The 24,331-nt window shown below is 40.4% G+C and overlaps 1 protein-coding gene across 11 annotated transcripts in view; it reads right to left on the bottom strand.

The window, feature by feature from the left end:
• Positions 1–24,331, bottom strand: part of FMNL2 (formin like 2) — a 314,932-nt gene that overhangs the window by 97,924 nt on the left and 192,677 nt on the right. For all 11 annotated transcript variants that reach the window (XR_006712882.1, XM_045479839.1, XM_045479843.1 and 8 more), the window contains exons 3-4: positions 9,195–9,275; positions 3,817–3,893 (exon numbers count right to left, since the gene is read on the bottom strand). Coding sequence is in view for 10 of the 11 variants with exons in the window: in XM_045479839.1 (XP_045335795.1) it covers positions 3,817–3,893; positions 9,195–9,275 (158 nt within the window). In the remaining variant the exon portion in view is untranslated. The remainder of the gene's footprint in view (positions 1–3,816; positions 3,894–9,194; positions 9,276–24,331) is intronic.

Raw genomic sequence — 24,331 nt, 5'->3', positions numbered from 1 at the left:
TCTGTGTCTCCTTCTCTCTCTGCCCCTCCCCTGCTTGTGCTCTGCCACTCTCTCTCAAAAATAAACATACACACACACACACACACAAAAAAAAAAAAAAAAGAAAGAAAGAAAGAAAAGAAAAGAAATAACACAATGAACATATTTAATAAATGACAAGATCATAATCTTTAGGATTTCTAAGAATCAACACTTAAGAATGAATCATAGCACAGTTTGATATATACACACACCCCAAATCAGCTGTACACCTGTTAAAAGCCTTAGTTATTCTTCTCTCTCTTTTCACTGGCCTGACCCAGCCAGACCCTGTTCACCAAGATTCTGGGAATTGCAGGAGAAAAGACCTTCACTGAGCAGTTTCTGGGCTCCTTCCCCTTTCCACAAATCTTCTCCCTGCCAACTGACACATTCCTCCCACGACCGCATGCCCATTCTTGCAGCTCCAATGAGATAAAGTGAAATGAGCATCTTTCGGAACATCTATGTTCTTGCACTCAGGATGAAAAGTAATTTTCTCTCTTAATGGAGAGTTTTGTTACAATAAAGTACCTGCAAAGAGACAGAACCTATACCTCAGTGCCAGGAATAAAGCCCATAAACCTACCCAGCTCACCACCACGACCACCACCTGAATCTTATTGCCCTGACATCCAAAATACCACCACAGATATCTCTGCCTACTCACACTGCATAGCCAAAGTGTTCTCACAGTACTTGGCTCCTTTCAAGGGTATTTCAAGTCATTTCAAGGGCTTGGATAAGTCATAATCCAATTCTTCTCTATTATTATAGTTCCTAAGAGTAAGTGAATAAGATTACTTCTAGTCCAATTCTTACTTCAATTTGGCTCAAAGAAAATTAATTTTCTTTCTCAGAAGATTGCTTCCATTTATACAGTTTTAGGCTTATATCACAACTCAGAACAAACCCTTTGCTGGACAAAGCTGTACCTTGGAATGTTATCTCAGCAAAGTCTCAGACTTTAGGCTTAAAATACAAGCATGTGCCAAGAATAACCTTTACAAGACAAGTAGATTTTAAATGTAATTCTTCCTTTTAATTTCTGGGAATCACAATTTCCTAGGTGTCAGGGTCATTTTAGACAGAGAAAGTAACAATCTCTGCATGGAATTCCTTAGAGGTAAAATAATATTATTGAATTATTATTAAACATTATTTTCAATAAGCCTAACAATAATAGCTATCATATTTTGAGTAACTATTATGTATTAGAGCCTATATTAGGTCTTTCATAAGTTATCTTATTTAACCTTACAACATTCATATTGGTAAATAATATCCTCATTTTATAGATAAGAAGTTAACTTAGGTCACAGAGTAAGTACAAAGAGCTCATGCAACTTATCTAAATAACTTATTTAATAACTAATCAAGAGCACAGCAAAAATCTGAACCAAGATCTCTTTTTCCACAAGACAATGGACACCCAATTATTCTTCTATTATGGTACCTCAATAAAGGGCAATAAAATCTATGAATACCTTATATAGCACATTGCATTCCAAGAATTCCTCACTGTAATAATTGGTGATTTTCACATTACGGAGTAATTCTTCAAAAGACTTTCCAATCAAATGAGGTCAAGCCAGTTAGTTTTCATAATGAAGAGTCCAGTTCAAGTTTGGGTTTTCAGGACAGTCAAGATAGGTCAAAGCCCTGGTGCGTGGCTTCATTCCATGTAAGGAGAAGCCAAAAAATGGTTGTATGCAACCAGAAAATGAGCCTCCATGAATTTTTCTGCTGCTCCAGCCAGAGCTTTCACAAAGTCTCACACAATAGGTGGTAGACAAAGGGAAACTTCAGATGCTAAAGATGAAAGAAATGTAAGAATCTTTCAACATGCCTATAGTATCCTAAACAGCAAACTACTCGGATTGCTTGCAGATTTGCACTGGCTCCAGCCCAACCCAGGCTCTTCTTTTCAGCCAACTTTGTATCAGAAAGGATTGTCTTGCTTTGGTATTTGATGGTCAATTTCACATTATTTCAGCAATGCTCTTTGACAATTTGTAGAAACCCTGGCCGCAGCTCATTCTACCATTGTCAGTCAAGAAGAAGTGCCAACAGTCCAGGGTTGGACCTTACCAAATGGAATCTAGTTCCTGATCTGTAAATATTGGAAAGTATTTGAGTTTCCTAAGCTTGGATGCCCAACTGTATTAAATCACCACCACTTTCACCCCCAAAAGACAAGCCTCATTGCTTTGATCCCAGGGCCCTGATTACCTTACTTCCTTTCAGGGAAAGAGCTGTCAGATTAGACTATGTAAGAAAAAGAACATGGCATTTTGAACCACAGCACCTGGCTGTACAGCCATAGACTTTATAGGGGTTACTCACCTTCTCTGGTCTTGAATGTTTTTCATCTGTAAATGAAGAACTAGGTAATCCTTAACTTCTCTTCCAGTTCTAATACCATGATTCTATGACCCACTGCTTGACAGTCCATTTTCTTGGACAAAGTGATTATCAACTTTAGAAATCAGTTCATTTTCCAAATACTTCATTCTCAAGGTGACAAATGTGCAGTTATCCTTTAGGAAATGAACATTCTCACCCAAGCTTCATCACCTATAAATGAACCTTGCATTATCTGCAATTTAAAAAAGCTTATTCTGGGGCGCCTGGGTGGCTCAGTCAGTTAAGTATCTGACTTCGGCTCAAGTCATGATCTCGCAGTGCGTGAGTTTGAGCCCTGTGCCCGGCTCTGTGCTGACAGCTCAGAGCCTGGCGGCTGCTTTGGATTCTAAGTTTCCCTCTCTCTCTGCCCCTCCCCTGCTCACGCTGTATCTCAAAAATAAATAAAAACATAAAAAAAAATTTTTTTAAAAAGCTTATTCTGAAATAACTGTGGAAATGAACCATTTGAATGGCTTATACCAAAGCACAGCCTGAAGTAGAAGTAAACTATGATTGCTGGAGTGTATTTGTTTTACATAATAATCCGCAAAACTGTAATGTAACATACATGCAAAACTTCATTTCCAATAGACTTGCAAAGAATGTCACAGGAAAAAATTCTGAAAGATCTAAAGTCTATAATCTTCTCTCTGTTAAATTCAAAGAATCAAAACACAGAGGGGCTAAATAACTGGCTGGGTGTTAAACAGGTATGTCCGAAGAACTAAAGCTGCAAAAGAGCATATCTGATATCATTCTGCCTTGGAGATGAATCCTCTTAATCTAAGGTACTGTACAATTATGCCATTCTAGGAGTAAGGGAGAATACAATACAGTTGTACTCGCTAAAGGCAAGTACAGAAATGCTTAGCGTTGAGATTCTCCCAACTTTATTTTCCGGAGTGGATTTACACTCCTGGTCCTGAAGTCTAGGGATGTAGGACAGAGATACTCAGAACACCTAAGTGCAATGAGGGGCGTCAGGTGACATCATTCCAGTTTCTTGTCCCTTCTGGAGCTGAAGAAAGCACAATGAAGCAGCTTCAACTAACCAGGTGCAAGGCTTCCCTGAGAGATCCTCCAGGATCCCAGGATACATTACTTGTTTGCGAGTTCCTGATTTGCCAGGAATTGTTACACACACAAGAGACCAAGCACTATCACTGCATCCAAGCAAAGAATTTTAGGATTGTTATTAATATCCGAATCAAAGACCGTCTGTCCTGCTTCTACTGATAGCAGCTCGAGTACTAACAAAGGCTCCGCCCATCTAAACCTCAGTCTCTTAATCTGTAATGACCAACAAGGAAGCTGAATTCTTTGGATATGATTCAGCCTTTTGGTAAAGTGTCCAAAAGCCTTAAAGCTACAATGTTAAATGGGCTCACTTACCCAATATGGTTGGTTCTTAAAGAAATTTCCAGTTCTCTTAGCACTTGTGTGGATTCTTGAACACGCCGCCTGAATTTCTGTAATTCAAGAACACATAATCTCACAAAAAAGATTTCATCAACTGCTGTAACTGCTGCTTGTTTAACACAATATGAAAACATCTCTGCTCTTAAAGTGGGCTTCTCTTGCATTTCCTTTTGCAAAGCACACAAATTATTCTCATCATGAAAATTAGCTTGTGCAAAAGGACTGAAAAATTACTTAAATCATATATACTAGGTGTCTTTGAGTAAGTACATTATTTTTCCCTTCCCTACAATATTCACCAAAATACCTAAGTGTTGGGGTTCCCTTACCCACCCACCCCCAGTTTCAATGATTTCCTAAGACTCCCTCCTAGAACTCAGCATACAGTTGTCCTTATGGCTAAGATTTATTGCACACTAAGCAAAGGGAAAGGTGCACGGGGTCAAGTCCAGAGGAAAACAGATACAAGCTTCCAACAGTCTTCTCCCAGAGGAGTCACAAATGATAGTATTTGTGAAATGCCGTCCACCAGAAAAGCTGTCCGCCAGCGTTTTTATTGAGAGCTGGTCACTTAGGCATTCTCTGCCTAGCACATACCACAAGTCCAGACTCCCAGGAAGAAAAAAGAAGGCAGTCAGCATAAACTGTATTGTTGGCATGAACAGTTTAGGCACAGCGAATCCTTCTTATCAGGGAAAGTTATGAACTCTCCTGAAATGCAAGTTCCCAAGTGCCAACTAAGAGCCACCCTTGCAAGGTGGTCTTTCTAAGGCAGCTATCTCAGGACTGTTAGGTTATTTTCTATAGAGCGTAACATTTCCCAAAAGTCAGCATTCAGAGTTACCTCTACCTATGAGCCCTCATTTGGAAGGTCTCTCCTACTTTTGGAATGTCCTTCCTCATTCCCTGGCCAATAAAAACCCTACCAATCCTTCTAGAACCCCCTCAGGTCTTTCTTTCTTCAATGAATCACCCTCTGCTAGTAAACATATGCTTCTTTATCCTCTTATCTCTAAATAATCCCCGTGTATCACTGAGTTGCAATGCACATCCATTGTCAGGAACACGATTTCCTACTGAAACATTTATTTAGAGTAACCAAAGTCTTAGGCCACTCTGGAAGTAGGGCATTTGATACACCATGCCTTTTAAGAAGAGTTCTATGCTCTTTGTGCTACAACTCCAAACCACCTGCATGTTACACAGTTTTCAAGAAAAGGCTGTGAGAATTCTAGCTCAGGATATTAGGGACCCTTCTCCTCTGTTACCACAACTGTGGTGGAAATAGGCTCATCCAGTTCCAAAGACGAAGGCATCCAAGGACAGGAAGGAATGGAGGAAGGCTGGAAAGGGAGGATGTGCGGTGGACAGATCCAAGCCCTGCCATGCCACAGGAAGGACCTGGTATCCCGGTGAAGACTGGAAGCCTGCTCAGCAAGGGTGGACTTCTGTTACCTTCTTCTCCTTTACCCCACCTGCTTCTCACCAGGGCCCCAAGAATGTCAACAATCTGACGGTTTCCTCTAACTGCCATCCTTAAAGAACTCCAAAGACCTTCTTGGTTTTTAGAATCTGGGTATATTGAGATAGATGAAATTAAAGCATCCCCAAAACAATGAAAAAAGAGCCACTCCCCTCTTTTGTCAAGAAAGGCCTAAGAAATGACAGAAGAGTTATGTATCAGTTGGAGGGACATCCAAACCCGGTGTCTCCTGAAGAGATTTCCAGCAATGAGGACCGCTGATGAGGCAGAGTCTACAGCCACACAGCTGAGGAACCCCTTCCCAGGCCTGCTGGCTGCTCTGGAGAGGCCATTCCCATGTCAGAGTCACAAGTCTCAGACTATCTGCATATGTGGCCTTTTAGAAAGCAACTCAGCGTTCCCAGCTTTGCTTTGTGCACAGTTCTGACTCATTCCCCGTGGCCTTTGCTGGTCCTCAGGGAAAGCTCATCATCAGCCACAAGGGCACCGTGTGTAGCACCAAGGACACAATAGGGTATAAAGAGGATCTGCTGAAGGGCTAAGAGGCATACATCAAAATAGAGCAACTCCATCAAAACACCAGGAGATACCAGGAACGACAACAGTAACAGGTAACATTTCTCAGGCATTTACTATGGCAGGTACTACAGTTTTACAACTGCACAGTAACAGAGAAAACCAAACTGACTTTGTCCCTGTATTGTATTCTCTCGAGGGTTGTGTAACTGTCAGCGGGACTCGGGACCATGGAGAAACCTTGACATCCACCTCTCTAACACATAGGAAATGACTATTAGCACTCTGCGCCATGACAATGTATTGAGAATGCTTCAAAACACCACACACAAAAACCATGTGCTTGTGGGGAGCAGCAACAAGGAGCCAGGTACCATCAGTGAGTAGTGTGGAACATTCCCCCTGGCCTTCTCCATTATAGGCAGGCCCAGGGATGAGCGCACACAGGAGCCCTGGAAATCCACGCAACAGGTCTCATTTCACAACTGCACACCCTGCAGAGAACCACACTCCTTTCTTCATGGTCTTTTCCCATGCGACGTATGAATGCACCTCCCCAAATCACACACCAGCACCGCCTGGTATTCAATGAGGAGGCTATTTTGCAGAGTCCTGGTCACAGAGATATAGAATTTAGGCTCTTCCTTCCCTGCCCTCCAGGATTTCCCTTAAAACTATTTAGCAGAAAATCTAAACAGAATATGCTTAAGAAATGTTCTCACAAGACAGCAAATTAAGTATCTTCTATTCAATGTGAACAAAAGATAAATGAGTTAAAGTATTTAAGCTCTCCAGACACAGGTTAGGGAAGACAACTCAGTCTAGACTGTTCGGGATTTTCAATTTTAGCCAATTTGAAATCTTCCCTTTTCCTCACTGTAGTACAGCTGAGAATCTCAAACCTGTTCTAACTGCAAGCCGTGCCTTATTCCAAGCAAAATTTCCTCTTTCCAGGCTTCAAGCATGAGAATTAAGTTGAGTGGAAAAGATCATTTCCTACTCCCAGCTCCTGACAGAAAGCGCAAGGGTAGCTGATTCAACATCCATTTTATCTTTTTCTCAGCAGAATGACTGATCTTGAAAGGCAAGGCACAGACCAAAGCAGGCCACTCAGGTGAACACATGGTCCGGTATCTGGTCAGGAGTGAAGGTCAGCCCACACAGATATCCTCATCTTTGTCCTTTATGAAGTTATTTGCAATGGAGCAAAACACTCTCTAAACAGCTTATTTGTTTTACATTCTTCGCTTAGCTCAGGAATAATGGTTCCAGAAGAGAACTGGGCCTTTTCCAGGAGAAAGCCACCTTTTCTCTCCAAGCATCTCCTTCTTACAGAACTTGAGGATGGACTCAGAGAAGCGTTCTCAAGGAGTGCTCTTATCCTCTCCTTTTTCCTAAGAATCTGAGAAATGTTGAGGTAATTGGGAATGGAACTTGCTGTAAATGAGAGGAGCACTCAGTCCACGCATAAACACCAATGTTTCTGCCTCACTTAGCAACATGAGGGTTCCTAATCCTAGGGTCTGAGCCACCGCCTGAAGGTTTATAAATTAGGGAATTTCTCTTTTTTTTTAATTTGTTTTAACATTTAATTTTTGAGAGACAGAGATAGAGTGTAAGTGGGGGAGAGGCAGAGAGGGAGACACAGAATCCAAAGCAGGCTCCAGGCTCCAAACTGTCAGCACAGAGCTCGAGGCAGGGCTCGAACTCACGAACCATGAGGTCATGACCTGAGCCAAAGTCAGACGCTTAACTGACTGAGCCACCCAGGCATCCCGAAGTTGGGGAATTTCTGAAATTATTTCTAAAACAGAATCTTAGGGCGCCTCAGTGGCTCAGTCAGTTGAGTGTCTGACTCTTGATTTCAGTTCAAGTCATGATCCCAGGGTCGTGACATCGAGCCCTGTGTTGGGCTCTGCACTAGGCATGGAGCCTGCTTGAGACTCTCTCCCTCCCTCTCTCTCTGCCCCCTCCACCACTAGCATGGGCACACACACTCTAAAAAATAAAAATAAATAAAATTAAAAATTAATAATGAAACACAATCTTGCTGCCCCTATAAAAAGAAACAGCCAAAAAATTCTCCTGGTTTTTTTTGGGTTGTGTTGGGGAAAAGGGGTGGTGCTTTCATCTAACCCTCTGTAATCTGATGAAACTGAAGGCTGCTATATCCTTGGAAAAGGAGACAAGAAAGAGGGGACAGACTCATTCAGGGGGACTGACAGAGGCTCTTTTCAGAAAAGAACCATGCATGAGCCATATTTGTGGGGTGGGGATATTATGATACTTTGACAGGTACATTCTTAGAAGAGGAGTCTGCACCACAGTCAAGTCACATATGGCATCTAGCTGACAGTAAAGGTCTACAGTCCATCACCCCTAGATTGTATTTCTTCTGCTTGTCTCATGTTAACCACAGGACAAAAGGTCAGGAAACTTCCAAAAGGAAGTAAAAGCTGTTCTCATTTGCTCGATTTTCTTGGATGGGGGTGGTGGAGATGTTTAGAGTGGAAGCAGAAGATAAAAAGATTCGAAAAGAATTACAAGAGCCCTAGAAACAGTGGGCAACTAGGAAAAGTGTGCCTTTCTTCTCTCATGACTCACACACTGAAACAGAGGGAATTCAGCTCAAGTTATTGTTGCTGCAGCCTTGAAAGCAGGAGTTGTGGAAGGTCAACCAAAAAACCAGTGCTATCTGGTGAAGAGTGCCTGTACCCATCTTGAGCGAGGACAGCTCTGCCCTGAGACATCCCAGGACCGATCCCAGCCCGCGGGGCTGTGCCAGGCTACATGCTTTACCACAAGGCATCAGTTTAAACCAATTGTGTGGCTGCACAAAGCACAGCTTGTTTGTAAAAGGAGAGAGTCAGCTGAGAACGGAATCAGCTATTCTCTCTCTACCTTCTTGGGGCCAGGGGCAGGGTTAGGCCCGGGGGAAGCTGCTAATAGCATCAACACAGGATATGAGCACACAGCTGGGATGACAAAGCCACAGTGATTTTTCAAGGCCTCTGGAAATGCACCAAAGCATGAAAGACAAGTATTCCCTTTGCTAAGCCTGCTTTCTGAGGGGCCTTAACACCTCTGGACTCGACTCGCAGCCCTGTGTGATTAGAAATGGCAGTGACTCAATAACCATCCGAGGTACATGACTCCCATCTCAGGAAAGCACTTTTTAACACCTCCTTACATGAGAAGGATGGCTTTCTTCTTTGTTTCCTCATGGTGGCTGTCTTGCTGGAGGCTCAAGCAGAGGCTATAATGCAGAGGAAGGAAAGTCCCCTCCAGTGCAGGAGGTGCCCGCTCACCAATGAGGAAGGGACAGCAAAGAGTGCAAACAAATCCATCTTACCTTCCTGGTTACAGCTGGATCCAGATAGCCTTTGAGCTTTTGAATGTATGTATGGGGAGGATTCTTCACCTGGAATCGTTCCTGCAGGAAGCACAAAAGTAAAAAGCATGAGGGCTACGAAGGTGTGACCACCCACCCCACTCAGATTAATACTGCTGATCCACGGCTGACATGCGTTCACAGTTACTAGTGTGACCCTGCAGATGATCTTGATGTACTGATGGCTTTGAATCTTTAGAGTAAATGTTATTATCCTCCCTTTGCAAAGAAGAAAACCGAAGCTTAGAGAAACTCAGTCGACACAGCTCGTCAGTGTTAGCAGTGGATTTGAGCCCACGTCTGCCCTATTGTGGAGTCAGTACACTATGTCTTCAGTGCTCCACTGCTCTCATTCTAGAATGATGCTTCACGCAACGTGTATTCACGTCCTCTTTGGGCAGGTCTTCCGTCTACTGCATATTTTTTGGACTATCTTCAATGTTGGCAAATAGTTCTTTTGAACGTTATTTTTCAAAAATACCAAAAACTTGACTCAAACTGGATAAAACTAATTTGTTTCAAAAATGAGGAATGGGTCAATTGCTAAGAGACTCAAGTGAGTGTATCTTTGTATGAGTACATATGCACGTATATAATCATTAATGGGTTCCCGAAGTAGTTCCAAATTAGAAAACCTGGAAATATTTGTAGCAAAAGCACGGTCACTAAAATAAGCATACAATATATATAATATATATTCCAAGGTAGTATTTGAATGCAGATCTGGGATGGGTCCTGAGAATCTGCATTACTAACAAATGGTATACAGATGCTATGGATGGAAGCACACTTTGAGAAACTCATGCCCATGTGTTATCAGGTATTACAGACCGTAAATGTCCAAAGCAGAATAAGCAGCAGTAAAAAACTGGGTAAAACCCAAATGCCCACAAACTATAAAATGGATGAATGCTTGTATTATGTTCATATAATCGTACATTATATTCCAATGAAAATGAACAAACTGTACCATATTCTCCTATATGGATGGATCTTATAAACCTGATGTTGAACCAAAAAGAATGTGACTTCACTTCTATGGATTTACACAACAGGCAAAATTAAATTTTAATAGGGACATATACATAGGTGATTTTATTTATTGATACATACCTATACAACTAGGGGATGGAGGAAGAGATGATTAGCATAAAAATGACAGGGGATCAAAGTGGGGGAAGGGAAATTCCAAGTGACCGAAGAGGCCACAAGGTTCTCTCTCTTGACCCAAGTAGTAGTCATACAGGTGCTGACTTTATCCTACTTATTGTGTTGTTCTTAGGTTTCACAACTTTCTCTGGACATATGCTACCCTTCACACACAAAAAAAGTTTAAATGAATCAGCACTAAAAGGAAAAACTAAGATTTATCATGAAATCAAAACAATTCTTATCAGGGCGTCCTCCAACAACAATCTGAAAAGATGCTTTTCTAGTAATTCTTTTTAACCTGATTATTGCTTATGCCACAATGGAGTTTTAGTATTTCACAACACTGACAACTGGCCAGCATGTTCAAGCATGTGTATTTCCAACACAGGGAACCACAACATCCTTCCTGGTCCACTCAAGTCTTCTTGCTTATAGATATAGAAAAGCCTTTCTAAAGATCATCTCATTATTATCAAAAAGATCATCTCATTAGTGAAAACATACATTTTATTGTTATTTAAAATGCTTTAAAATAGATGGAAGGGACTTGCAGTGAGACAACTGTCCATATTTCCCCTTTATTTAAAAATGATCAGGGGGCACACCTTAGTGGCTCAGTCAATTAAGCATCCAACTCTTGATTTTGGCTCAGGTCATCATCTCATGGTTCATGAGATCAAGCCTCACCTCAGGCTCCTGGGATTCTCTTTCTCAACATAAATAAACATTTAAGAAGATGATCAGGAGACATTTTAGAGTAGATGAACTGATTCTCAACATAGCTGTTAACAAAAAAGATCAGCATAATGTTTGTAATTATTCCCCCACCCATTTTCCAATCTGCGAGCAACTTCTAAATAACAATTCACAGGTATTTGACGTCTCTAGTGCCATCAAATAGTCTATGTATAAAGTCCTTTTTCTTTTTCTGTTTGTTGTTGTTGTTGTTGTTTTTAAATCACCATCACTTCACTAAGGGGCCAGATAGGATCCAACTGCCACAGGGCTTTAACAATAGCCCAGCTGAAGACTAAAATAATCACAAAAAAACTCCAAAAAATGAACTGATAAACCATCTAGAAGCCAGTTACTATATCCAACCTTATGTATGACAATAGATAATGCCAGAGATATATCAGGATATCAGAAAAACTTACTCTTTTTAATAATACAATCCAATTATCCAAATTAAAAATTCCTATGGCCAGTAACAACTCAAACTGTGTTCCGTTGTGCTATAGCAAATACCTCCTACCTCTAAATATAAGGTCCCTAACACAGGAAACTCAACATTAAGTTTACTCTGACCAATGTGGTATTTACTTGAGGACCGACATTTAAATCTATGGACAGTTGCTGAGAGATGTCTAATGATTGTTCTTTTACATAATATCTTCACAACAGAAGAGCTGTATTTTTTCCTTTAAAACAACAAAATCTGGTTGACTAGCACACGTAACATATTGTCATCCACTCAATTAGTGAATCCCATTTTTGACAATCAATAAATGCACCTTTCTCCATTTTCTGCTCAAGACTGTCGTGATCCAGAGGGGCTTTATCAAATATGCATTTATTGATCCTGTAAGTATTTCCTTTTAATTATTCCCCTGAAATTATAGAAGTCTGTAATTAATACATACTTTTTCCAACGCGCTTACAAAAATTTGCTGTTGTTACACAGTTTTCATTTGTTTGAATAATTTACTAATCTATTTCCAAAACAAAACAAAACAAAAAAAACACAACAGAACATAAAGAAGCCTGACGCTTCACAACATAGGAGGTCTACATTGTATCTACTACTCAGAAAATTCAAGCCTCCATCCAGGGATTTAAATAAAACTGGTATGGAGAAACAATACAAAGAAAGCCCCAGTCATTTTCCTAAAACCTGGAGTTGTCTGTCTAATCTCAAAAGGGGCTACTATTTGATTTACACATCCAGCATCTGGCTCACCAAACCTCTTCCCCCCGCCCCCGCCTGCCCCGTGTCTTCAATATGGCCGTTTGCACAATAAAAACATTTGGGTAACTACTCTGGAGAATATCAGCACCTCGCCAAAACACATTTACTTTGAAGGATATTGGAAGGATTACTGGCATTGTATTTATTTAAATTAACAGTTTTTTCCTCTATATATTAGAATTTGGGGTTTTGCACTGAAAGCCAAAAACGCCTTGGCTGGCAATTTTCCATCATCCTCACCTCCAGGTCTGCTTATCCCATGAGCGATTTTCAATAACTAGTTACGTCGTTGCCCAACATCACACTGACACGAGTAGCTTAATGACTTGAGTCCCATTATACAGAAATATTATTCTTGGGGATAAAAGTATTCTTTAATCATGGTGATTTGTCAATATGAACTGATGTCATTTGGAAGAGCTTTTAAAATACTAATTTCGGGGGTGCCTGGGTGGCTCAATCAGTTGAGCATCTCACTCTTTTTTTTTTTAATTTTTTTTTTTTTCAACGTTTATTTATTTTTGGGACAGAGAGAGACAGAGCATGAACGGGGGAGGGGCAGAGAGAGAGGGAGACACAGAATCAGAAACAGGCTCCAGGCTCTGAGCCATCAGCCCAGAGCCCGATGCGGGGCTCGAACTCACGAACCGCGAGATCGTGACCTGGCTGAAGTCGGACGCTTAACCGACTGCGCCACCCAGGCGCCCCTGAGCATCTCACTCTTGACTTTAGCCTAAGTCATGATCTGAGGGTCATGGGATCAAGCCCCGCAGTGGGCTCTGCACGGAGCATGGAGCATGGAGCCTGCTTAAGAGTCTCTTCTCTCTTTCTCCCAGTGCCCCTCTCCCCTACTCATGCTCTCTAAAACAAAAAATATAATAAAAAAATAAAATCCAAATTTCCTTCAAAATGTCCAATTATATAACATGACCACCATCTTGACCTCCTGCCATTTATCTCTTTGTGTGATCAAACTTTCTTCATGAAACGTTTCTGGATGGGAAATAACAATTGCTCTGGGGCTTTTTAATCATTCCCCAGAAGCATTCAAAGCAAAGAGTGCACAGTTACCTCTTAACATTCAGGACACCAGGCCACAAAATGCACTGGGAGGGAACAAACCTTAGGACCAGAGAATCTTTGTCCCCCAAGGAAAGGCAGACTGCCATGTGCAGTGCCTCATTTGGATGTGTCTGGAGTCTTGCAAGCTTGACACCCTACGTTCTACTCCAAATGGACTTTGAGAGCTTGTTTGGAGTCTGTAGCAAGGGAATGCAGCTACTTATACACTTCTGACTGAAGAAAGGCACTCCTCTATCAAGGATGGTGCTCTTCTTAGACCAAGAGCACAACTTAGGGAGGGACACACAAGGAGTGGTGAAGGATTAATGGGATGACAGATGTCACAGCCAGGTCACCTTCACATCCAAGAATCCCAGAATCCTCATTAAGCTGCTATGTCAATTGCAAGTATTTTAATAAATTAGAGACCTAGGAGTTAAATTTCTCCAGTAATGATCTCAAAATTTCTTCTCCCTGCTAAAAACGACTTTATTAATGCAAACCCAAGAAGACAATTACCTTTCCATCTGGGGCAGTGCTTTTTGTGTCTAAAAGATTGTTGACTTATCTTTCAGTAACACTTTACAGTTTACCATATTCTTTAAACCTCTTATCGCACTCAAGCCTCCCTATGTGGTAAGTAGATATTAACTCCATTTCATAGATGGGGGAAGTGAAGTTCAGAGATAAATTATCTGCCTTAAATCAGACACACACACACACACACACACATCAAAGATTCAAACTCAAGCTTTCTGACTCTCTGATCCTTGTTCTACTATACCACAGTAAATGTGCTTATCTAGCTTTTGATAGAATAAAAGCTTTTAAAAGGGTAGAAACATGTCCTATTTGAGTTTCAGTACAAAGAAGAATACTTGCCACATAGACTTAATAATGTTCAAAAAATTAAACTTCTTCTAAAAATCCTATACAAGTCACGTCTCTCATAAATTAGGGGTAAGTTTTTAAAGTTTAAAAGCATGTAAACAGATTGTCAACATACCCAGTGGGTTCTGTGCTAGATATAAATTAGCTCAAACTAATGTCACAGCTAAAGGACATTTGTGGATAAACCTCTATGGCATCTCTCCTGGTGTATCTCCTAATGACTTCCATAATTACACATTTCTCACTAATTCAATCTACTAATGCTTATGCTAGCTAGCCTCCTGCCTCCCCTCACTGGCCACCAGGAAGGTTACCTTGCCTATGCAGAGGCCTGCTCTGCAGAAAAGGAAAAGGCAAAGCATTTATTGGATTCCACTTAATAACTGAGGTTCAAGACTAAGGCAACCCAAACCAGACAACCAGGCCATTCTTAAAGGAACTCAGTGAAGGGGCTGGGCAGGGATATACATACTGGGTTAATTAAGGAAGTCACAGTCAACGGAACTCATCAGCTAGGCTACAACATGGCCTTTTCTCATTAGACACAGACAGGCAGCCTTAGGTTCTAACCAGCTGAACTGTTTCTTTGGAACCTTCCTCCATGCCCTCCTTTCTCCATCTAAACCTAATAAAGTTTGTCATTGAAAGCCTTTCTACATAAGAGTCTGGAATTGGGCACTCCACTCATCTAGCAAAACATTTCTGGTCCTTTGCATCCTCTCTATCCATGTGTATAATTACATGAGAAATTACTTAATTGAGGTTAATTTGGTGTCAGCTGGACTTACAACAAGCATGTCAGAAGCATTTCCACTCCATAAATTGGATAAGCAGCTCCAAAATCAAACAGAATTTCATTCAAGTTTATCTTACACCTTAATATTCTGAAGTTAAAGGAAAGAAATTATAGCAAGACATCTGAAACTCGAGGCAATCTCTGGGAAATGAATGGCTCATGGGGGGGGGCACACTTAGTGCCGAGTTTGTCCCCACGTCTGGGACTGTCACAGGGTCATTGGCTCTATTTTGGTAGTCTATTAGCAGAGCTACATAAACTGCTTAAACACCCTTAGGGATGAATCAGAGGTCTCCATCATTATGCCGTTATTAATGTTTTATTATTCTGCTCCTACATAATTTTTAGATAGTGAAAATTTAAAGGACTTTGCTTTTATGCACATAAGCTCACTACGCTTGAATGATTTTTCTTCCTAGAAGCTGAAAATAGTTGGGCTCCCTTTCCCAAGGCTGAGTCAGCAAACTGTGGTCTCTAAATGAGCCATAATTACAATCACTATCATTGCCATTAGTGTGTGCTAATTTGCAGCATTTAGCTTGGTGCTAAGTGCTCTTCAGAGCTCTGTTGACAGGAATAATCCAAGTCCTCAAGGGGTTTACCCTCTAAAAGGGATAATGCTAACGTGAGTACACAGGGAGAAAAAAAGACCATAATAAGATACCATATTCATATTGTATATAGGGGCATCTGGATAGCTTGGGCAGTTAAGTGTCCGACTTCAGCTCAGGTTATGATCTCATGGTTTGTGAGTTCAAGTCCCACGCCAGGCTCTGTGCTGACAGCTCAGAGCCTGGAGTCTGCTTCGAATTTTGTGTCTCCCTCCCTCTCTGCCTATTCCCCTGCTCACACTGTCTCTCTCGGTCTCTCAAGAATAAACAAACATTTAAAAAAAAATTTTTTTAATATTGTTTATAGACAGAGATGAGTTACAAAGTACAGCAGAGGCCAAGAAATAGCACACGTATGTATGTGTGTGCGATGGCATGGGCGTGGGGGGTTGCAGAGGGGTGCCAAGATCTGAATCAAGGCTCCTAAGCAGGAAGGACTAAGGTAACTCATAACACCTCAGCTCTCACAGGGCCAACCATTTATACGACTAAAAACAACGTCTCTCACAAAGAGATCTAGCGTCCCCCAAGAAATCAAGAGTACCAGAGTCCCCAAGGAAATGCATATTCCATTTTCCCCCAAAAAGACAGAAACAAATTCTGGAACTTCAGACAGGCTATCAGACTCTCGCACCTACAGAAAGTACGGGTATGAAGAAAGAGGAGAATTTAGAGAAAATAAGGAAAAACTATTAAGACTCTAGCTACTCACAATTATAGACGATTAAGAAGGCAAGTTGAGACTCTAATTTTGTGTAACCACTACCAGAGGCAATGAGTGTCAGCTGCACTCCTACTTAGAAGGGTCTCTGTGGTTATCACTGGAAGAAAACTTTTTGCTAAGGAAGCCCCTGCCTCTGAACACCTTAAATCTTGCTATCACAAGCAGGTCTCTCTTTCCTGACACTAACATGAAAAATACCAAGTTTAAAAAATTTTTGATCCTTTTATTATTTCATTCATCCAAAACACATTATGCAAGACACTGTGTAAAAAGCACAAAATGAGGGGCACCTGGGTGGCTTAGTTGGTTAAGCGTCCCTCCTCAGCTCAGGTCATGATCTCATGGTTCACGAGTTCAAGCCCCGCGTCGGGCTCTGTGCTGACAGCTCAGATTCTGTGTCTCCTTCTCTCTCTGCCCCTCCCCTGCTCATCCTCTGTCTCTGTCTCTCTCGGTTTCTCTCAAAAATAAATAAACATTTAAAAAAAATTTTTTTAAGCACAAAATGAAACAAATTCCATTCCAAAGCATTAAATCTGATCTATGAGACACAACAGACATTGCTGTAATACAATCCTGAATACGGTAAGAGCCATATGTGATCCTCTGGAAGTTCAAAGAAAGGTATGGCTTCTTCCAACGGAGAAGATCAAAGGAACTTCGCTGGAAAAAGTGGTTTTTGAATTGAGTTTTAAAGGGCAGGCAGCATATAGATACCCTGGGTCAGTGTGAAAGGCAGGAGACAGAGGAGTTTTCCAGATGGGGGTACAAGGAAACAAAAGTAGAGAAGCATGGGAAATGTGCTGGTAACATCATGGGTTTAGCTGGGTTCCAGTAATACAGTTTATGAAAGATAATGGCATAAGAACCTAAATGTAACTTGGAACAGAAAAGGTGGATGTCAAATGATCATCTCATACGAGACAACAAGAGACCTATGAGAGACCTATGAGAGACCTATGAGAGACACTGGAGAGACAACAGGAAGTTAATAAGGGGTTTTAAACAGTGTAGCAACATACAGTTAATACTGTACAACTCTTCTTTCTCCATCTGCCAACTTTAAAAGCTGGCCATTTCTGCACTAAACTAAACTTGAAAAATAAGCATGTCAGATTCATTCCACAGCCATAGTTTCTTGGAGAGCCCTGAAGCATTCTTCAGCTCTGAATATGAAATCATTTTCCTGGTCGGAGAGGAGAGGACAACTTTCCAAGTGTTCCATTACAACCCTCAGACTGAAAATAACTTTTAATGAGACTTTTCCAAATAATTTCCTTTATTTAGACTAGCAAAAGTTTCTTCTAGTTCAACAGGTCTTTCCTAAACAAAACACCCTACAATTCATTCCTTAATAGATAATATTAATTGAACTTATTTAATCCTTTTCATAGTTTATCATTTTTTCCCCACTTTAAAAATTGTTTTGTTTTTTTTTTTTAAAGGAATGGGTTTGAATTTTTTTTTTTTTTTCAACGTTTATTTATTTTTGGGACAGAGAGAGACAGAGCATGAACGGGGGAGGGGCAGAGAGAGAGGGAGACACAGAATCGGAAACAGGCTCCAGGCTCTGAGCCATCAGCCCAGAGCCTGACGCGGGGCTCGAACCCACGGACCGCGAGATCGTGACCTGGCTGAAGTCGGACGCTTAACCGACTGCGCCACCCAGGCGCCCCACTTTAAAAATTGTTTTAATTAAATTTGATAGTCAGGTCATACTTCTAATAAAGTTTATTATCTCATGTTGTCCTAAGCAAAGATTGAACCCTGACTGCGCTGGACATGTAGCGGTGTTAAGTAGAGTTGTAAGTTGAGGATGTAAGAACTGGACAGAGTGATGGAAGGTTAGATTTATACTGGAAAACCTTAGAGATAATCTTCACATCTTCATTCTCTCCCCTCATGGGCCAAAGCTTTCCCTTCTTTCAGACTGGCATTCCTTAAAATATTTACTACCAAAAACTAGCATTTAAAACAATCGAGGATGCTTGTTAAATTGCAAACATTCTCCTGACACAATCCACCAGATACTCAAAAATCCACAGTCTTAAATTCCCCAAGTGGCTCCTCTGTACAGTAAAGCTTATTAATTGCTTTAGATTGTAGTTCCTCCTTTGGATACTTGAATCCCTGTCTTTACTCGGTCTACAAACAGAATGTGCATATTCCTGTTAGGCAAAGACTTTGGAATGTTTTCAGTTATGTTTAAAGATACAGACTTACATTATAAGACTATAGTTACAACCTATGATTTCACGAAACTTTTACAAAATCCCTGGAGAGTACTCTTCCTCTAAAAACTGCAGGGGAGTATAAACAAGCCTCATTGTTTCTTCATCTGAAAAATGAGAAGAATAAAACCTTTCTCTTCCACATACTACATATTCCAGAAACGTTACTTAAGGATGCCTTCTCAAACAGGATTCGCATATTGAAGCGCTTTTAAAAGTGTCCAGGGCTAACCATTTATCATACAAATAAAACATGGGGAGGAAAAGAAAAGTAACAAAGTTTTGGTCCTGAAGGGGGGGAGGGGGGAAGCAACAGCAGCTTTTAATTTCTTGCAGAAACCATTAGATAGTTAAAGATTTAGATAAAAGTACTAATATTTCTCAATCACTCAAGAATTTGAAAGAATGGCAAACTATTTTTAATTTTTTTAAGTTTGCTAAGTTTTTATTTAAATTCCACTTAGTTAACATACAGTGTAACGCTAGTTTGGGGAGTAGAACTCAGTGATTCAACACTTGCATAGAACACCCAGTGCTCATCACAACTGCCCTCCTTAATCCCTGTCACCTATTCCTCCCATCCCCCACCCACCTCTCCTCTGGTACCACCAGTTTGTTCTCTATAGTTAAGAGTCTGTTTCTTGGTTTGCCTACCTTCTTTCCCCACCTTTGCTCATCTGTTTTGTTTCTTGAATTCCACAAGTGAAACCACAAGGTATTTGTCTTTCTCTGACTTCTTTTGCTCAGCATAATACTCTCTAGCTCTATCCAGGTTATTGTAAATGGCAGGATTTCATTCTTTTTTATGGCTGAATATTCCATTTTGCGCACGTGCGCGCACGCGCGCGTGTGTGTGTATACACATCTCACTTCTTTATCCAAGAATGGCAAACTCTTATGTTAAGGATTTCTGCCTACAGTTTATACTAATTGGATTCTCTGAAGTTTCATTTGCCCCAATTTAAAGTGTACAACCACATTGGTACACAGTTACATGGTTCTGAGAATCTCAAGAGGTGTGTGCTGCACTGAGTGAATTGTAATATTTGTAAAGGGTATCATTTATAAAAGGGAACCCTCAGAGTAGATGGCATGGAAAGACCAGGAGAAGGAAGCTGCCTTCCACTGAAGTCAACAAGCGTCTGACACATGCAAGGAAAGCATCCTTATGAACAGAACATTAAGGACAGAAAATTGGAAGCCAAGTCATTAGGTCTTAATCATGCCCTTACCACCTGCCTCCATTTCCTTTAGGACTAGACTTAAGAACCAAGCTCAGAGGGGCGCCTGGGTGGCGCAGTCGGTTAAGCGTCCGACTTCAGCCAGGTCACGATCTTGCGGTCCGTGAGTTCGAGCCCCGCGTCGGGCTCTGGGCTGATGGCTCAGAGCCTGGAGCCTGTTTCCGATTCTGTGTCTCCCTCTCTCTCTGCCCCTCCCCCGTTCATGCTCTGTCTCTCTCTGTCCCAAAAATAAATAAACGTTGAAAAAAAAAAAAAAAAAGAACCAAGCTCAGAATAGTAAACTTCAACATTTACCCAAGGCTGCTGTTTACAGTACAGAAGCCGTGAAGATAGTTTTCAAGTACAGGACATCATTTTGAAAATGCAATGACGTACCATAAGCCACCTTTCTCTGCATGGGTATCAATGAAGCAGTAAGAGGTTGTTCAAAAATAGTATTTCTCTAAGAAAAAGACTGTTGTAAATTATTTTCTTTATCACTTACAAGAGCACTAAAAATCATGATATACTTAGGGATAAATATAGCAAAATACATGCAAGACCTGACTTCAAACCATTTCTGTGAGATACTGAAGACTTAAATAAATAGCAATGCCATGTTCATCATTCAGAAGAATCAATACTGTTATGATGTCAGTTCTCTTGAAATTCATCTACAGAGTCAATGCAACCTCAGTCAAAATCCTGAAGGGTTTTTCTTAGAAATGTACAAGCTAATAGTCAACTTTATATAAAAATGCAAAGGAATTAGAATAGCCAAAATAATTCTACAGAAGAGCCAAGTTGGAGAATTCACACTACCTGATTTTAAAGACAGTAATCGAAACTGCCATATTGACAAAGGATAGAAACAAAGATCCGTGGAACAGAACAGAAAACACAGAAACAGGAACCACAAACATATGGTCAATTGGTCTTACAAAGATACCACGGTAGTTGATGAAAAAAGAACAGTCTTTTCCACAAATGGTACTTAAACAGCTGGATATACATATGGGGGGGGGCATAAAAAGTGAATCTCCAGGGGCGCCTGGGTGGCGCAGTCAGTTAAGCGTCCGACTTCAGCCAGGTCACGATCTCGCGGTCCGTGAGTTTGAGCCCCGCGTCGGGCTCTGGGCTGATGGCTCGGAGCCTGGAGCCTGTTTCCGATTCTGTGTCTCCCTCTCTCTCTGCACCTCCCCCGTTCATGCTCTGTCTCTCTCTCTGTCCCAAAAATAAATAAACGTTGAAAAAAAAATTTTTTTTTGAAAAAAAAAAGTGAATCTCCAGCCTTACCTCATCCTATGTACCAAAATTAACTCAAAATCGATCACAGACCCAAACATAAAAACAAAACCTTAAAATTTCTAGAAGAAAACATAGAAGAGATCACCTTTGTGACCTGAGTTTGGGCAAAGATCCCTTAGACAAGCCACAAAATACTTGAACCGCTTAAATAAAAGATAACTAAATTCGGCTTCATCAGAAAACCTTTTAGTCCTTGAAAAACACTTTAGGACTATGAAAATTGGCAAGACATAAACTAGGAGAATATACTTCGAAGATATATGTCCGATAAAGATTTGTATCCCGAACATGTATTTTTTTTAAACCTACAGTTCAATAATAAAACAATCCAATATTTAAAAATATGCAAAAGATCTGAACAGATCCTTCAGCAAAGGTACACAAATAACAAACAAGCATGTAAAAAAATGCTCAACATCATCAGGGAAATGCAAATTAAAACCAAAGTGAGGTATCACTAAAACCAAAGTGACGTGTTACTATATATATATATATATATATATATATATATACACACACACACACACACACACACACACACACCCATAAAAATGAGTGGAATTAATAAGACTGACAACATCCAAGGGTTGGTAAAGGATTTGGAACAACTGGAACTCTATTACAGTGTTGGATGGAATGTAAAATGGTACAGCCACTTTGGAAAACACAACTGGTGAACTTTACTATATGTAAATTATACCTCAGTAAAGATATCTCTCAGTAAAGATGATCAAAAAACAGTATTTCAAAGTAATTTCTTTAGATTCATTTATTTACTTCATTACCGAGCACAGCTTTCCTTTTAAAAAGTTTTCCTTGGTATTTTGTTTTTTTACTTGCTCCAACTAGAAAGAAAACCACAAGCAAACATGCTATCAACTTCATCAGTTAACACTTTTGCAAGAAATAAAGCACTCTGAGGGGGTCCTATAAACCTCTTAGTTTTTCGAAACATTTACATCATAAATCACTCAAAGAATTTAAAATTCTAGAATTTGTGTCACAGTTTTTTTCACCTAGGTCTCAATTACCTCCACACCTCCAACTATTACTGTATCTTCACTGTCATTTCATGAGATTTAATCCACCATCTCCATCCAACCCTCCCCACCCTCCCCATACCCCCCACATATCCCAGTTTCCTAGATACACGATTTACCTTCTAAGATAAAAAACAAAAAACAAAAAAAAAAACCAAAACAATGTGTGCTAACAACCTGAAAACTGAATCTTAAAAGTCAAGTTTCCCTTAGATATTTTATGGTTTGTCCATAACTTCAAATTTAACACTACAAACCCAGCCTCATGTCTCTATAATCAGCCTCAGGTCTTTCTTGGCATCCTCAGATCACAAGATTAAAGCCAACAATAGTTTCAACCTGTGATCACATGGTCAAAATTAATCTTTTTTTTTTTTTTTTAGTCATTAGGGTCAAGTTCTCAGACAATGCTTGAACAGGCTGGGCTGAGTGGAAGCTAGAAGCAGTTCCTCTGAAACCGGTCACTGTTGAGGACACTTGCTGAATGTGATAGATATAGAACATAGTCCTCAAACTATTACAAGTGTTCAGTCCACTGGGTTTTAGATGGGACTTGGAAAGTTATACCTGAAAATATAAGCCAAGTAGTTGTGTCAAGGCTCTTGTGAAGATAACTAGTGGTGGCCTTAAGGGTAACCAGCATCTCCCTAATGATGGTATTCCTAGAACCCGAAGATGCTACTGCAAGGCATCGTCTGGTCCACCAAGTGGACGTACAATATACGCAGTCTCCACCCCCTTAATACAGCTCTCCATTCCTTACAAAACCTGAACCATATTTCTTTAACATTTATTTATTTTTGAGAGACAGAGACAGAGCACAAGCAGGGGAGGGGCAGAGACAGAGGGAGACACAGAATCTGAAGCAGGCTCCAGACTCGGTCAGCACAGAGCCCGATGCAGGGCTCGAACCCATGAACTGTGAGATCATGACCTGAGCCAAAGTCGGACGCCCAACCGACTGAGCCACCCAGGTACCCCAACCTGAGCCTTATTTCTAATTCACTTTCTTCCTATCTCCCTGCACCCAAGTCTCATTAGAAATCAAAACCAATTTATATTTCTGTATTTCAGTGAAATCATCAATATGCTGTTTTACTACTCTAACAGAGATAAACACCCACAGACACCTCAATTCCCCCATGACTTCAAAAAATAACTTCTTTTAAAACATGTAAGGGGCACCTGGGTGTCTCAGTCGGTTAAGCACCCAACTCTTGATTTTGGCTTGGGTCATGATCTTAGTTCATGAGTTCTAGCCCCACATCAGGCTCTGTGCTGATGGTGTGGAGCCTGCTTGGGATTCTCCGTCTCCCTCTCTCTCTGACCCTCCCCCACTATCAAAAATAAACAAATATTGAAAAATAAAACACTTAGTTAAAAGTTCATCAAGATCTGCATGAATGACACACAGGAGTAGGAGACAGCATATGGGCTGAAACTTCTGTTACACATCTAGTCATTCCAGAATTTACTTTTAAGATGATTATCTTACCTTTTTCAATCCCCTCCCCCCCCCCTTTTTTTTTTTTTAAAGATTTAGCACTTAATTTTCTGAAGCACTATGGTCATAGCATCTAGCACATCCTTCTTCTCAGTACATACTCAATGAATCTTTTAATTAACAAATGGATTGATAAAAAGAGCCACAATCACACTGTGATCAAGGTCATCCACTGGCACTTAAAAAAAAACAAAACAATACAAAAAACAACTTTTCCAAACCATTATGGTACTTTTTAGTATACAGAAATTTTGGTTTGTTTTTTTTTTTTTTTTTTTTAGGGTCAGCTCAACTACTTGCTAGGTCACAGTTTTCTTTTCTTGTGAAAGTTGAACACACACATATTTCCATAGCAGACATTATGAGTTACCGTTCAGGTGTTAGAACAATGCAGTGTTTACGTTACCTAGTAGAAATTCTTGGCTAATGCACCTTAATTAATAAGTCACTTAAATTATTTTCTAAAAGATGGTGTCAAAGGTCAACATCAGCCTACCCATATGCGTTATTTAATTGCCTGTATGACTCTTCAGTTCCTAGAATGGCATTTCCAAGTTTACAAAAGATGTTGACACAACAAAGTTCACTTCAAA

This window comes from Leopardus geoffroyi, chromosome C1 (genome assembly GCF_018350155.1).
Source record: "Leopardus geoffroyi isolate Oge1 chromosome C1, O.geoffroyi_Oge1_pat1.0, whole genome shotgun sequence".
Taxonomy (NCBI): Eukaryota; Metazoa; Chordata; class Mammalia; order Carnivora; family Felidae; genus Leopardus; species Leopardus geoffroyi.
The sequence above is the reverse complement of the archived record's forward strand: the minus strand, read 5'-3'. Positions and strand labels throughout refer to the sequence as shown.